This window comes from Balaenoptera borealis, assembly GCF_965194805.1.
Source record: "Balaenoptera borealis genome assembly, contig: HAP1_SCAFFOLD_81, whole genome shotgun sequence".
NCBI classification, from domain to species: Eukaryota; Metazoa; Chordata; class Mammalia; order Artiodactyla; family Balaenopteridae; genus Balaenoptera; species Balaenoptera borealis.
Window position 1 is genome coordinate 248,231 of NW_028123982.1, and position 16,084 is coordinate 264,314.

Consider the following 16,084-nt stretch of genomic DNA (forward strand, 5'->3'; position numbering starts at 1 on the left):
AGATTTATAGGACTTGTGTACACACCTCATGTGCTGAAGGAGTTCAGGCAGTTGAGGGTGACGAGCTACACTCAAGACCGTGTTCGGTCACCGATCTGGATCACGTGCTGGTAGCTGTCAACATAAGGGGTGGCCGGCGTCCTGTTGGCACTGTGACTTGGGAGTGGGGAGGGGACACCCCAGCTAGACTTAATCATCGGTTAGATTCCATGGGTGGAGAGGCTAAGTGGGACCTTCTAGTGGAGTGGAGCTTGATTTAGGAAATGTGGGAAGATGAATCTGGGAGGATGAATGGGAGGAATATAGAAAAACTTAAACGACAGGTCAAAGAGTTGACATCTGATTCTGTAGATGGTAAAGAGCCATGCAAGAGCTTTGTGTTTGCTTCTTCTCTGCTCGTGGAGCCACACGATGAAGGAGAGGTTTTGTCATCACAGATCTGTAATGTATTCCAGTCCTGGGGTGGGGCTGAAAGACTGCAGGACTGGCCGGGCTGTTCTGGCTTTTGCAGAGTGCTTGTAGCAAACTTCGTTTTTCAGTGAGTGATAAAATCCTGAGTGCAACCATTTGTGCCCCTAGCTGCTGGTGCTGCCTCTTTTATATGGAGCAGATGAAGTCCGAGGCTGAATGGGTTTACTATTAGGATGGTGACGCTAAGTCACAGTTCCCCTTTTAGGAAACATACGTCTTGCTCCCCTGGCAGCGAGTGCTTGACTGCTCCTTACGTGGGAGGTTCACTTGATGCGGACATGAGGGCGGCAGGATTCTGTGCCGAGTGGTTGCCGACAGCCTGGGAGTTGCTTCCTAGACCAGCGCTGGATGCAGCACCGTCAGGGCATCGAGCCTTGACCTCGCCCCTTGCCCATGTCTTACCTTGTTCTTGTAAGAATGAGGATATTGTCTGATGTTTTTGCTGGTCCATATTCATTGAATTCCTTTATTTTACCAACGAGAGCTCATTTCTAATATCATGCTAATTAAACCACTCATTTTGCCAATGAAAAGCTACTTTTTTTTTTTTACTAAAGTATTGTTGATTTACAGTGTTGTGCCCATCTCTGCTGTACAGCAAAGTGAGTCAGTTATACACATATAGACTTTTTTTTAAATACTATTTTCCATTATGGTTTATCACAGGATATTCAATATAGTTCCCTGTGCTATACAGTAGGACCTTGTTGTTTATCCATTCTAAATATAATAGTTTGCATCTACCAACCCCAAACTCCCAATCCATCCCTCCCCCACCCTCCTCCCCCTTGGCAACCACAAGTGTGTTCTCTTTGTCTATGAGTCTGTTTCTGTTTCATAGATAAGTTCATTTAGATTTAGATTCCACATATAAGTGATATATGATATTTGTCTTTCTCTTTCTGACTTACTTCACTTAGTATGATAATCTCTAGGTCTGTCCATGTTGCTGCAAATGGCATTATTTCGTTGCTTTTTATGGCTGAGTAATATTCCATTGTATATATGTACCACATCTTCTTTATCCATTCATCCATTGATGGACATTTAGGTTGTTTCCATGTTTTGGCTATTGTCAACAGTGCTGGAAAAGCTACTTTTAATATTCAGTAGGCCAAATAGCAAAGCCTCTGGTGTCAATCAAGGTATGAATACTTGAAAGATGTGACTGGCTGAAATGCTGGCCAGGTCTGCATTGGGACCCTTCCGATTCAATACCACTGACCCAGGAATCTGAGTTCTCAGTTAAGGCCAGTGACTGTCCCTAAAGGTGAAGTTTAAACTAAATGATCTATACATTGTATTTTACTGTTGACACTGAAGAATATTTTATGAAGTTCTTAAATTAACTTGTTAAGCAAATTACAGAAATATCAGTGCCTCTCCATCCTTTCACTCAAGTTCACAATTTCAGCGTGGTGGTTACAGCATGTTTTTTGTTATTCTCTCTGCTTTACTTTTTATGTTGATCAAAAGGTTTAGGGAAATATACCTGTAAGGAAGGAAGATGTCCCGAAGAGAACCCAGGGCTTGTGTACATTGCGAGCCTGCGTCCTGAAGCAGCTGTCACCCTGAAATCCTAGCGGGCAGTTTCCCAAGGTGTTCACAGGTCTCGGTGTGGCCTCCTTTGTGAGGTTCCCACTTGGCTTCCTGGCACGAAGTGTAGTTACGAGCCTGCTTCTCATTCTGTCTGGATTCTGTTGGTCTGCAGCTGGGAAGAGCTTTCTTTGCCAGATCACTGCCCAGTTCTTTTTTTCTTGGCAGGTTCATTTACTTTTTTTTTTTTTTCATAGTTTGTCTCCCAAACAGTCCTCAAACTGGATGCACAATAATCAGTTTCCTGGGCTTCCTGCTCTTGAAGGTGAAGAAGCTGTTATGGTCCTTCATGCCCAGTGCTGCCTGTCCTCTGACTTTGCCACAAGTATTTAAACAGATTTCAAAGGGACATCGTATTCCAGTGCATTGAAGATGCCTCGTCAGGGGGCTCTGTGATTAAGTGGATTTTCTGACCTTGTAATTCCCTGTAGACCCACATGGCCTCCTACCCCCAAAGAAAGAGACTTAAATCTTACCATAGAATAGAAGTTGAAACACGTATGGTTATGAAAATGGAAAGACCGTGTGAAGGAATGTTTATGTGATGAATCTACATTGACTAGTATAAAATGCTGTTTAATGTTTCATGGATGTTTGCGTGTATATATATGCACACCACACGTATGTTTATGATAGAAATGATGTTGCAAATATCAATCAAGAAGACTCCATTTTCTTCATGATTGAATTAAAATAGCTTAAATTTTTTTTTTTTTTTGGAAATATAGCAAGATCAACTTTACACCTGGGCTGCAGTTAGTCAACCCACACACTCACTGGATTATATAGAAGGGCAGTTTCCCAGGAGAGTCCCAGCTGCTTGGCCACCATCTAAACCTCCTGATGAAGAACACAGGCCCAAGGATGCTGACACAGGTAGGCCCCTGGGAAGAGTGAATATTCTGAAAGTAACATCGAATAACTGTGCAGCACCTACTGGGTATTGAGTCTGGGTTTCTCTTCCAAGTATTTCTTAAATTATAATCTGCATATAACTCAAGCTAAATCACCGGGAAGCTTGTTAAATTGAAAATTCTTATGCCCCATCTTCAAGGCTGCTGAGTTCTGGGGAACGGGACACTGGGTTGCCCAGTTACTACAGTGTATATAAAGTCTGAGAACCACTGCTTCGGGGTCCAGCTGGGGCCACCACCACCCGGTGGGAAGCTGCACATTCTGCATGGGCTGAGAGCTCGGAAAGAAACTTTCTGCCTACTGGCTTCAAGGGTGGTGGCCACCATACCTCTTTCCCCTGTCTCTTCCCTTACTGCTTTCTTTGAACTTTTCTTCGTTTTTTTCTTTGCCTTCAGAGATAACTGACAGAGGCAAAATAGAGAAACATGTTTTACTAAATCTAAATTTTAAGTAATTAAAAAAATTGTTCAGTGTTCAGATGTAATAGTTTTCTAAAAAATATTTCTTTTTGGTTGTTTTTTCTCTTTGTCCCTTGTGTCATCCTAAAGTATTTTGTGTTATTTTTGAAGTATTTTGAAGGTAACATGAGATTAATGTCAGCTTTATATGGGGCCTGAAGCTAGGAAAGCACTTTGTATTTATTGTATTGAATTAAGAATCCTATTTTTGTAACAATGTTTTTATGGAATTTGGTTGTTTATCATTATCTAACTCATGAGTTCCCTTTAAAGCCAACAATGACCCACACTGTCAGGGACTTTATTCTAGGCTCCTGCCCAAAGGTCTGCAGAGGGGCCTAGTGCTTATAACCTCTGTTTTTCTCCCAGTCCTGGAGCAATGCATTTATCTGTTTCTTCTGTGCACTGAGGCACTGAATGGGGGCCCACATCTAATGCTGCATGTCCCCCTTTTACTGTCTGATGCTTTTGAAACACTGCTTAGTGTTTACTTGGTGGACTGTACTCCCTGAAATGAACCACATATGAGAGATGCAATGTAGGACACGTGTTCTGTGTAGGGCTCTGAGTTTCCTGTGGTGCAGAGAACAGTTGATCAAGGGCCAAGGTAGACCTTCAGAGATGAGGGGGTGCTGACATAATAACACCTGAAAAAAACAAGCACATAAAAGCATATTTAGTTTTAAAAGGAAAAGCATATAACTAAAAGTAATGAGCCCATTAAATACACTATTTTATTTGTTTACATTAAAAATTACTTACTGGTTAGGAAATAACTAGGTGTAGATATAGTAGAATCGGTCAATTTCAATGAGTTATTTTAACAGTTGTTCATATCTTGTGTTTTACATCATTGATTAGGATGATGTTTTCATTTTTTTCTTCCCTAGTGTGTCTACTTTTCTTAACTTTAACTGAAACATTTTATGCTACTGATTTTGTTGTATACTGGAGGAACATTAGATGGAAAGTTAATTAGTGATCATCTGAATTTATTTTGGTAGGAGATGATAGTCGGAATTGATGCCAGGAAGTTTGTAACCTAGTTTTTTCTTCATTATTTGATGTAGCTTGCAAAATGCCAGAGCAGCAATTTTTAATATAACAACTTGTCTCCTTTTAAAATATGCCTTCTTGAAGAGGATGATGGAGGTAAGTAGAAAATAGTTTAATGTAGTGAGTTGTTTTTCTTCAATTGATCTGTTTTAAACCCAAGAGGCTAACAGCTGTTTTGTCCAAATTGTCTAATGGTCCTTCTAAACTTTTCCTGCTGTGATTCCATGGGGTATTCTCATTCTGGGGCATTCACCTTCCCTGTCATAGGCAAGCAGTCAGTTGTAAGAGTGAGAATGTAGATAATGTAGTAAAAACTGTGCATAGAGTCTACTGTTTAAAAAAAATAGGTATGAATTGTAGTCTTTGATAATGTGATTATTAACAGTGATAAGCTATTTCCAGTGCACTTGACTGTGATTGGTGCAAGGATGTCATGGCTAAAATCACTGTTTGCAGCATCTGGTCCCTTTCAGTTTTGACTTAAAGAGCTCAATGACTTTTTTTCTTTTTGAAGAAGAAAGACTTGTGGTTCCATCTTAAAAAATTGACAACTTGGTTTTTCTTTGCCTTTTTTTTTTTTTTTTTTTCCTTTTTGGCTCTTCTCCACACTGGTTACTAATCCACTAATCTGGCTAATTCAGATTCGTGGTGCTGCCTTTCTCAGGAACCTCCCTTTTGTTTTTCCACGATCCATTTTGTGAAATGGGTTTTTCTCCACCTTCATCTATTGATGTAGAAACGGACCTTCTGCTATGTGAGTGTGAGTGCAGAGGCTGCAGTGAAACCTCAAGGGCTGTGGATTCCTGGGAATCTTTGGCTCCCACCCTGTTCTCTGCAGCCTGTCTACATTGCCTCCACAGTGGAGCCTGACCGTCTGAAGTCTGTAGAATGTTTCCTGGAAGGACAAGGCTGGAAGGGAAGTTAGGAAGCAATGTGCTTGCTCCAGAAGTTTGTGGCAGAAATAGTAATAAGAAGAAAACGTTTTAGTTACCTTGTTTTCTCTTTCTCTTTGTTCTCTTCATTTTCCTTTACTTATTTGATACAACCCACCTCCCTGCCACGGTGGTTCTTTCTTCTGGAGCCCCGTGGCATTTTATTCATATCTCTATCATGTGGATCATTTAGATATGTAATTTATCTATCTAAACATATCTGTCTTCTGTGTAGACTCCCAACATTTCAAGACCTTTGGACACATAGTATATACTTAAATATTTGAGTGAATAAATGAAGACCTTTTGTTGAAAACGACAAAAATAAATAAAATATCTACTCAGCATATGAATGCAAGTATCTGATGGAGTGCTGTGTGCTGAAACAGCTTGAGGACCATTTTAGGGGCTCACTACCAAGCTTCAAAAGTTATTCAATAGATTTACACAAAGAGAGAATTAACTTTAGTTTTGAATGTGTGGAGAACAGGGTCAAGATGTCTAGGTGTGAACAGAGACTTGATCATTCTTCGTGTGTCTTTGGAAAATCAAGGCCCTTGTCTTCCTTTAAAAATGTGAATGATCAAGAGAGTGAAAGGAGGACTGATTTTAGAAAGGCAGTTCTGGACACAAAAAATCCTGGAGGAAAATATGGAAGGAGAGCTGGTAGAAACATGACAAGCTTTTTGTGTAGAAATCCTAAAATATCCGTTTACATGCTGGCTGAAAGAATGGTAACCCACCTTGGCTCCAAAATAAAAGATCTGAGCACCTTATGAATATGTGAGGTGTACAAAAGGATTACAAAGGAAAACAGATTAAACTGAAAGGAATTTAGGATGGGGCAATAAAATGAGGCTGGGGTGAACTAGCATGCTGAAGTGTATTTCAGAAGGACTTGCAGTTTTTAAAGGTAGTTGAAATTTATGCCTTGGGTTTAAGGTAGAAGGGAAGTGGAAACAAGTCTGTATCATGCCTTGTGTATCTGTGAAATGAAAAGCAACAGTCCCAGAAGGACAACTTTGCTGTCCTCTAGTATCCAAAAGAAGGGTTTCTACTGGTTCTTAATAAAGGAGATTCTGTGGGATGAAATGCAAATAACAGCATCCTCACCCTATTTCCAGGTTTGTCCCAATGCTTTTAACACACGTTCACTTGAGGTAAAGCAGAGATTCTGTAAGGGGCTAGGGGATATTTGATGGCATTCGTCTCTCAAGGAATAAAATGCTCTATAACAGATCAACTGTGTCTCCTGGAAATGATTCTCCATGTTAAGTTTTTTTTTAATCAGCCCGCATTTCCCCCTTATATATGCAAGCTAACGCCCATGTGTGGACAACCTTTGTTGACAATGACAGGCAGATCCAGACTATTAAATAATCAAATATGCAGAATAGTGTTGACTCCTTTTAGGAAAATTACATGTTTAATCCCATCTTCATTTGTGGAAGGACAGGGTATACCAGAAGTAAAGACATCTACCATTTGTTAGGCCACTAATTGTAAGTCATGCTATTTAAATGAAATTTAATGAATTCTCTTTCAATTAAATTGACTAGATTTGAATCAAGTTGATGTATAGCATTAAAGAAGCGTAATTTAATTATTTTATATAAGTGCATTTCTCACTAAAATGTAAAAGTTTTTAGAGACTTCTTAGTTCATTTTTCAGAAGGCATATTTTGTATATTTAAAGGGGTGATTTGATTTACTTTCCCTTCCTACCAGAGTGTCATGTCCCGCTTATTTTTCTTGCTGTCCCCTCTACAAATGTAAAACTCATCCACATATGTTTTGTTTTATAAGTCATAGGCTTATTTGTGATGATAGAGAGATCATTTCTAGAACATATTTGGAATTGTGGGGAGTCCAGAACTGTTTGTGAGGTAACTTTAAAAACATGGAACATTTGAAGTTTTGTCAGGGCGGTTCTTTCTCCTACTTTGCTTCACAGTAATGTTTTAAAACCAGTCTAGTTTCTTAATCCTTAGGGCGGGTGAGTGGATGAGTTGGCAGTTAAGATGTGTCCTTGAGAGCTTCCCTGGGTCACTCCGAAAGCAGCCGTCCTGTTGATGAAGGGGGCTGTCTGAACTGTCTGCAGACGCGGGGCTGAGGAGGAGGGGCTCCCGAAAGCTCCGGGCCCTGCGGGGAGGATGTCGGGGCGAGGGCCCGGGGGTTCGCACGAGGGGTCGTCGCTCTGAGGATGTTGGAACCCAGTGGGCTTCTTACCTGCCTGCCCACGGGCTCCCGACTCAGCCGGTGCTCAGAAGCAGCTCACTGGGCAGAGCCCGGGCCTGTGGCTTCCCTCTACAGGCAGCGCTTTTTGCGATTTTTCATACTTCTCTTTACTCTTTCTCTTTCCCTTCCTTTTTTCTCTTTCTTACTTTTATTCTCCCCTGTTTTCTTTCTCCTTGAGGTTTATTTTTCTTTCTTTCTTCTCTTGATTATTCTCATTCATTTTCCCCTTGCTTTGTAGTTATTCTCTACATTTCTTTCACCTTAACATCTTGACCCTCTAGAACTCCTGTACTACAGCTTATGATTTTGAAGAGAATATTTTGACGTATAAATTTCTCCTAGATGTCATAACACACTGATTCAAGGAAGTAAGTGTAGTGAAAGAGGTGAGGGTGGGAGAATGAACTCAATTCAGGTAGCCATTGAATTATATAGAAACTCAAAGTTTAGGTGTAGGTGATCAAAAAATTGTAATATTGATAAGTCTTTCTAGTTCATTGTTCTGGTGGGGTGTACACATTCTTTTTACCATCAGAGCCAGAGATTTGCTTTTTTGGGCAGGTCACAAGGTCTAGGGCTATAGAGAAAAGCTGGGAAACCCTGTATGCGTCTCTAAGGGAAAAAACTGTTCGTGACCCCCCAGGAGACCCTGTGGGCTCTTCCTGCACCATCTACATAGAAAGACAGGAAGAGAAAATGTTCTAGTCTGTACAAAGCCCCAGGACCTCGTCTCAATCTCTCGTGTTTGGGAGGATTTGGAGGTGACTAAAACCAGCAGAAAACAAAAGCGTTCAAGAGTCTGGATTTGCTTTAATATTAACTGTCCTCACTTTGATGTTAAAGCTCTTTCTTCAAAACTGGCCAACTCTGGTGCTGTGTTCAGAGTAGAAATTTGTCAGCGTAAGAGACAAACGTTTTGATTAACTTAGTGAAATGGAGTATTTGGGAAAAGGCCTGCATTGTTAATATTCTGTTGCCACAGTGACACGTGTTGGTGAGTGATTACGTCATGCTGTTCTCAGTGATTTTGTTCTGAAAGATGTGCTCTGAGCTCAGGTTCAGGCCTAGTGACGGCCCAGCGCCCACTTTCCTGGGGCTGCTGCTTCGCTTTCATGGTTTCTTCATTCTTTGATCTCTCCTTTCATCCCCTCCCACAACTACTCAACACATATTTTAAACATCTGCGGTGCGCCGGGCACTGTTGTGGATGCTGGGGACTCATTAAGGAAGAATCTACAAAGTCTCTCTTCACAGCGTCTGACTTAGTCGAGGGGAGAGCGAAGTCGGCAAACAAGTGAATTCTGCAGGCTTTTCTTAGAGAGTCCGCGCTGTGGAGAGAGAGAGGGAACGGGGTGCTCCCGCGAGCGGGTGGGGGCGGGGCCACGGGGGTGCTCCAGGGAGCGGGCGGGGGCGGGGCCACGGGGGTGCTCCCGCGAGCGGGTGGGGGCGGGGCCACGGGGGTGCTCCCGCGAGCGGGTGGGGGCGGGGGCAGACATTCTTCCCCCACCCCCGTGGGAGATCCTGTGGCCGGAGCGGGACTGGCGTGTTACAGGGCGGCAGGAAAGCTAGTGTGGCTGGAGCCCTGTGAGCGGGTGTGGAGCCAGAGAGGTAGGGGTGTGGGCAGATGGAAGGAGGTCCGTGGGTCCAGGTGGCGACTGTGCTTTAATCCAAGTGAAATGAGAACTTTCAATGTAGTTTAGCAATATGTTGTACGATTTAAACCACGACTGCCTTTTATTTTTTCTATGCATTGTCACATACATGAACTAAAATGCTGCTGAATTGGGAAGGTCTGAAGTATCCCCCAGAGCGACAGCTGTGTGCTGTCAGGTGTCTGGTCTGCATGCCAGTCAGGGGGCAGGGAGCAGCATGAAGGTCAGGAGACAGACTCGTCTTTGTCTCGCCACCAGTCGCTGTGTCGGGGCCTCGGTTCCTCACTGCAGATGCCCAGGATGGGGAAGGGGGGTCGTTCTCAGACTCCCATCCACAGAGCGCTGGGGGTTCCTGGAGGCTCTCTTAGGTTTTTATGTAACTCCCGTGCAAGCTTCACCTAGAAGAAAGTATCCCCTAGCTTAATAAAGAAAAGAAAACATGGTCTTGGTTATCCCTTAGGTCTTCCAGCATGAAGAATTTTCAGTCCCGTAGGTTCTCAAATGACAATTACTCAGTGCCTCTTGGTGAGCACTCATTACCTCTCACTGAAAGTGGAAGGTCAGTTGTCAATAGGTAAGGCATCCAAGATCCCACCCTTCCATGCTGGGGAGTTGGCTTCTGTCACTGTACAGACTTAAGTGAATAATACGAACAGTGAATGTCTTGACAGATACTTAATGGCACAAAGTAGAAACTAGCAATTGAGACAAATAATCATGACTGATGTGTAAAGACAGGTGTAGAGATAATCTAATTTAAAAAATACCTAATGACATGAGTGTGTCATTTTTTGTGTTACATGTACTCAAAAGCAGTCATGTCCTCATAACACGGAGGTATAACCTGGGTATTTGGGTGCTTATTTTGGCTGAAGGTATATTATAGTTTCATTTTGTGATTGGAGAAATGGGAAAAATTTGCTCTTTAACATATTGCCTGTCTTCTTCCTTTTCAACCCAGAGTCTCAATCTGCTGTTTTAGAAACTCCGAAAAAAGGTTCAGATGCTGCTCAGCAGGTAAGAAGATTTAATTAGGATGTCAGATCCCTTTCTCTCTTATTTGCCTCTGCTTTATCTTTCCATCTGCCCAGCCAGCCAGGTGGCCGTGTTTCTCAGCCTGCAGGGGACTCCAGTCAGGTGGGAGGGGGTTTTCTTCCATTCAGACTTTGTGAAGGAAATCAGCCTGGAAGTGGCACTGGGCACAAACTCCTCAGCATCCATGCTGTTCCATGTCCTGCCGGAGAGCTGGGCCCACAAGTGCTGGCTCCAGCAGGAAACAGTGGCTGCTCAGGTGTTGTATAGAGACGGGCCTGGTTGCACTAACAGTCACGTGGATATGATTTTTTATAAGATGTGCCGGGGCTTTTCTAAAACCAAATAATATTCTTAAGTTGCTTTGGTGGATGAAACATTAGTTAGTGTCTGTTTAATTTCCACAGAAACTTTCTTATTCTGTTACTAAAGAAGACACATTTTATGCCTTTTTTTCTTGCACCAAAATGCACTCCCTGTAAAAATAGGAAACACTTATATGAAATAGTAATTGTGGTTAGCAGTTGCTCTTTTGGATATAAAACCATTTTTAAAATTTATTTATACATTCTCCCAACTCTACCTTTGAAAATAACTTAGTGTTAGAAATTACCACCAAGAAGTGTGTTTTCTGGAGTGGGGTCTGAGTAGAAAATGAGACGGCTGCTTCCCGAGTTCCAGGCCCAGGTCAGTTTCTGGTCAGTTTGTGACAGCATACTCAGGCTATCTGGGACATAGTGTTCTTCTCCGTAAAATCAAAGAATCTGATGAGTTTTGAGAACTTTCCAAGTATAAAATAACTTCCCTTTTCAAAAGAAGCAGCCCTGCATCATACATGAAAGTTTGCTCCTCCTGGAGGACAAATAAGGATATAAATTGGTTGAGAACTTCGTTTTATAAATTATCTGGTGCTTTTCAGAAATATAGCTATGCTGGTCACTTTCATAAGAGTAAAGATGCTCTTAAGGATAATGTCATAAAACAGGTTTTCCCAGCTTCTTCTTCTTCTTTTTTTTTTTTTTAAGAGAAGAGACTTCCATCAGGCTGGGGCACTTGAAGGGCCCTGGTGGACTTAGCTGGTAGTTCATTAACTGTGTCATGATTAGCCAGTAGTGAATACAATGAAGAAAAATAAAAAGAGGTTAAGAGAAATAAAGTGAGAAATAATTAAGAAAAACAGTGCCCTCAAAATATCTTCTCATTATTTTTGCAATACTTTTTTTGGCATGACTAAGTTGTGATCTGGGATAATATGTTAGATCTTTCTAGTTCTTATTTCCAGGGCGTATATTACTGAATTCTCTGTTATATTGATAACGCCAAAGAAAACCTGGACAAAAAGTATTCTATACTATCAACAGTGACCAAACACCAACAACATTGCTTTGTGTATTAAGATTCCAGCTGGAATAATTCAAGGTAGATATTCATCTGTGTAAAATTATAGTGATTTTCTATGTTTCTTGAGCTCTGAACCAATAATAAGTGGAAAACCTGATGAACTGGGTGATTTTAAAACACCTGATGTTACAGCTTGGAAACTCACGGGGGAAATAGATTGATTTAAATTTCACACCTTCTCATTTCCTCGTTGCCAGTGAAGTGTCTAGAAGCTAGAAAATATAATAAATTAATTGGGTGGTAAGATTGTTGGGAAGCAGTTGAAGCCTAGCCCTCAGTAATGACATCATGTACTCTTGGAATCGGTGACTTTTTTTTTTTAAACATCTTTATTGGAGTATAATTGCTTTACAATGGTGTGTTAGTTTCTGCTTTATAACAAAGTGAATCAGTTATACATATACATATGTTCCCATATCTCTTCCCTCTTGCATCTCCCTCCCTCCCACCCTCCCCATCCCACCCCTCTAGGTGGTCACAAAGCACCGAGCTGATCTCCCTGTGCTATGCGACTGCTTCCCACTAGCTATCTATTTTACATTTGGTAGTGTATATATGTCCATGACACTCTCTCACCCTGTCACATCTCACCCCTCCCCCTCCCCATATCCTCAAGTCCATTCTCTAGTAGGTCTGTGTCTTTATTCCCGTCTTGCCGCTAGGTTCTTCATGACCTTTTTGTTTTTTTCCCTTAGATTCCATATATATGTGTTAGCATACTGTATTTGTTTTTCTCTTTCTGACTTACTTCACTCTGTATGACAGACTCTAACTCCATCCACCTCATTACAAATACCTCCATTTCATTTCTTTTTATGGCTGAGTAATATTCCATTGTATATATGTGCCACATCTTCTTTATCCATTCATCCGATGATGGAGCTGCAATGAACATTTTGGTACATGACTCTTTTTGAACTATGGTTTTCTCAAGGTATATGCCCAGTAGTGGGATTGCTGGGTCGTATGGTAGTTCTATTTGTAGTTTTTTAAGGAACCTCCATACTGTTCTCCATAGTGGCTGTATCAATTTACATTCCCACCAACAGTGCAAGAGTGTTCCCTTTCCTCCACATCCTCTCCAGCATTTATTGTTTCTAGATTTTTTGATGATGGCCATTCTGACCGGTGTGAGATGATATCTCATTGTAGTTTTGATTTGCATTTCTCTAATGATTAATGATGTTGAGCATTCTTTCATGTGTCTGTTGGCAATCTGTATATCTTCTTTGGAGAAATGTCTATTTAGGTCTTCTGCCCATTTTTGGATTGGGTTTTTCATTTTTTTGTTATTGAGCTGCATGAGCTGCTTGTAAATCTTGGAGATTAATCCTTTGTCAGTTGCTTCATTTGCAAATATTTTCTCCCATTCTGAGGGTTGTCTTTTGGTCTTGTTTATGGTTTCCTTTGCTGTGCAAAAGCTTTTAAGTTTCATTAGGTCCCATTTGTTTATTTGTGTTTTTATTTCCATTTCTCTGGGAGCTGGGTCAAAAAGAATCTTGCTGTGATTTATGTCATAGAGTGTTCTGCCTATGTTTTCCTCTAAGAGTTTGATAGAGTCTGGCCTTACACTTAGGTCTTTAATCCATTTTGAGTTTATTTTTGTGTATGGTGTCAGGGAGTGTTCTAATTTCATACTTTTACATGTATCTGTCCAATTTTCCCAGCACCACTTATTGAAGAGGCTGTCTTTTCTCCACTGTATATGCTTGCCTCCTTTATCAAAGATAAGGTGACCATATGTGTGTGGGTTTATCTCTGGGCTTTCTATCCTGTTCCATTGATCTATATTTCTGTTTTTGTGCCAGTACCAAACTGTCTTGATTACTGTAGCTTTTTAATATAGTCTGAAGTGAGGGAGCCTGATTCCTCCAGCTCCATTTTTCGTTCTCAAGATTGCTTTGGCTATTCGGGGTCTTTTGTGTCTCCATACAAATTGTGAAATTTTTTGTTCTAGTTCTATGAAAAATGCCAGTTGTAGTTTGATAGGGATTGCATTGAATCTGTAGATTGCTTTGGGTAGTAGAGTCATTTTCACAATGTTGATTCTTCCAATCCAGGAACATGGTATATCTCTCCATCTATTTGTATCATCTTTAATTTCTTTCATCAGTGTCTTATAATTTTCTGCATACAGGTCTTTTGTCTCCTTAGGTAGGTTTATTCCTAGATATTTTATTCTTTTTGTTACAATGGCAAATGGGAGTGTTTTCTTAATTTCACTTTCAGATTTTTCGTCACTAGTCTATAGAAATGCAAGAGATTTCTGTGCATTAATTTTGTATCCTGCTACTTTACCAGATTCATTGATTAGCTCTAGTAGTTTTCTGGGAGAGACTTTAGGATTCTCTATGTATAGTATCATGTCATCTGTAAACAGTGACAGCTTTACTTCTTCTTTTCCGATCTGGATTCCTTTTATTTCTTTTTCTTCTCTGATTGCTGTGGTTAACACTTCCCAAACAATGTTGAATAATAGTGGTGAGAGTGGGCAACCTTGTCTTGTTCCTGATCTTAGTGGAAATGGTTTCAGTTTTTCACCATTGAGGACAATGTTGGCTGTGGGTTTGTCATATATGGCCTTTATTATGTTGAGGAAAGTTCCCTCTATGACTACTTTCTGGAGGGTTTTTATCATAAATGGGTGTTGAATTTTGTCGAAAGCTTTCTCTGCATCTATTGAGATGATCATATGGTTTTTCTCCTTCAATTTGTTAATATGGTGTATCACGTTGATTGATTTGTGTATATTGAAGAATCCTTGCATTCCTGGAATAAACCCCACTTGATCATGGTGTATAATCCTTTTAATGTGCTGTTGGATTCTGTTTGCTAGTATTTTGTTGAGGATTTTTGCATCTATGTTCATCAGTGATATTGGCCTGTAGTTTTCTTTCTTTGTGACATCTTTGTCTGGTTTTGGTATCAGGGTGATGGTGGCCTCGTAGAATGAGTTTGGGGGTGTTCCTTCCTCTGCAATATTTTGGAAGAGTTTGAGAAGGATAAGTGTTAGCTCTTCTCTAAATGTTTGATAGAATTCACCTGTGAAGCCATCTGGTCCTGGGCTTTTGTTTGTTGGAAGGTTTTTAATCACAGTCGGTGACTCTTTATCATAAGTTTACTTAGGGACTCATTCGTTTCTGAGATGATGTATGTCTCTTTCATGAGAGCCTAAAGTAACCACCTTAAAAGGGATTCAGGAAACTAGAATTAATTACCTATGTACAGTACACCTGTTCTTTTACTGCATTATCTTATGTGATTCTTATAATAACCCTTTAAAGTAACTATTATAATGTATATTTAACTGATAAGAAAATGATGTTTATAGGAGTGAACTTGCTTCAGATCAAAAATTGATAAAGGGTGAGAGCCATGGTATGAACATAGGTCTGTTTGACTTTACACCTCCTGTTCTCTACACTATGACAAAAATTAGACTTTTGCGCATGTAATCATACTGCAGCTGTTTAATACCATCTCATGCCAAAATCATCAAATGGATGAGGTGAGAAGTTTATTTTAAGTTATTCTATTGTATTTATACCATTTATAAGAGACTGATGTCAAGATATGTTTTAGAGGCATAGATTGAAGCTGATTAGATCACAGACAAATGTTTAACTTTGTGCTAAATTGTGTCAATATTACTAACGTTAGTGCTTCACTACTCTTTAAAAAAACCCGTACAGTTCTGTTTTGTACATAGAGCGCCTTGCTTCTTAGTTACTAGAGGGCAGTCTGTCTGTCTGTGAGCGGCCCCTGCAGAAGAAGTGGGGCGCTTCCGGCGGGTTTGCTGTGTGACTGATGAAAGTGATGCACGCAGAGAGTGGGGCCCTCCGCAGAGGTGAAGTGCATCCTGTACTCTCGGTTTTCTTTAGGTGTGCGTCCAGGCACCTGTTCTCTCCATCCAAACGCACTGGAATTTACGGAATTGGTTTTGTCTTTTGCTCTCTCCCTGTAATTAATAATTCCGAGAGCTTCATATCCCTAGACAAAACACATGATTCCTAAACCTTTTTCTCAGCTGGAAGGAGTGGAAGGTGCGGGGATCCTCTGCGTCTGTGGAGGGAGACGTGCGGCCACCCCTGAGCCTTGTCATCCATGGTCTCGTGGGATCAGGAAGTTGTAAAACAAAACTCTTTCTTTAGACCTCACTTACTGATTAATTTCAAATAATATGCTCTGAAATCTGCTCTATCTCAAGAGTTATTTCATAAAACGAAACAGGACTGTTCTCAATTCTGTTTTTTATTCTTTGGCATTTGAAATACTATTTAAACTGTAAATCCTTTTGCATTCTACAATATATAAATAGCCAAATATCAATTAC

At 40.7% G+C, this 16,084-nt stretch overlaps 1 protein-coding gene across 2 annotated transcripts in view; it reads left to right on the top strand.

The window, feature by feature from the left end:
• FMN2 (formin 2) overlaps positions 1-16,084 on the top strand; it is a 345,283-nt gene that overhangs the window by 90,741 nt on the left and 238,458 nt on the right. For both annotated transcript variants that reach the window (XR_014239879.1, XM_082408836.1), the window contains exons 3-4: positions 2,796-2,943; positions 10,280-10,335. Coding sequence is in view for 1 of the 2 variants with exons in the window: in XM_082408836.1 (XP_082264962.1) it covers positions 2,796-2,943; positions 10,280-10,335 (204 nt within the window). In the remaining variant the exon portion in view is untranslated. The remainder of the gene's footprint in view (positions 1-2,795; positions 2,944-10,279; positions 10,336-16,084) is intronic.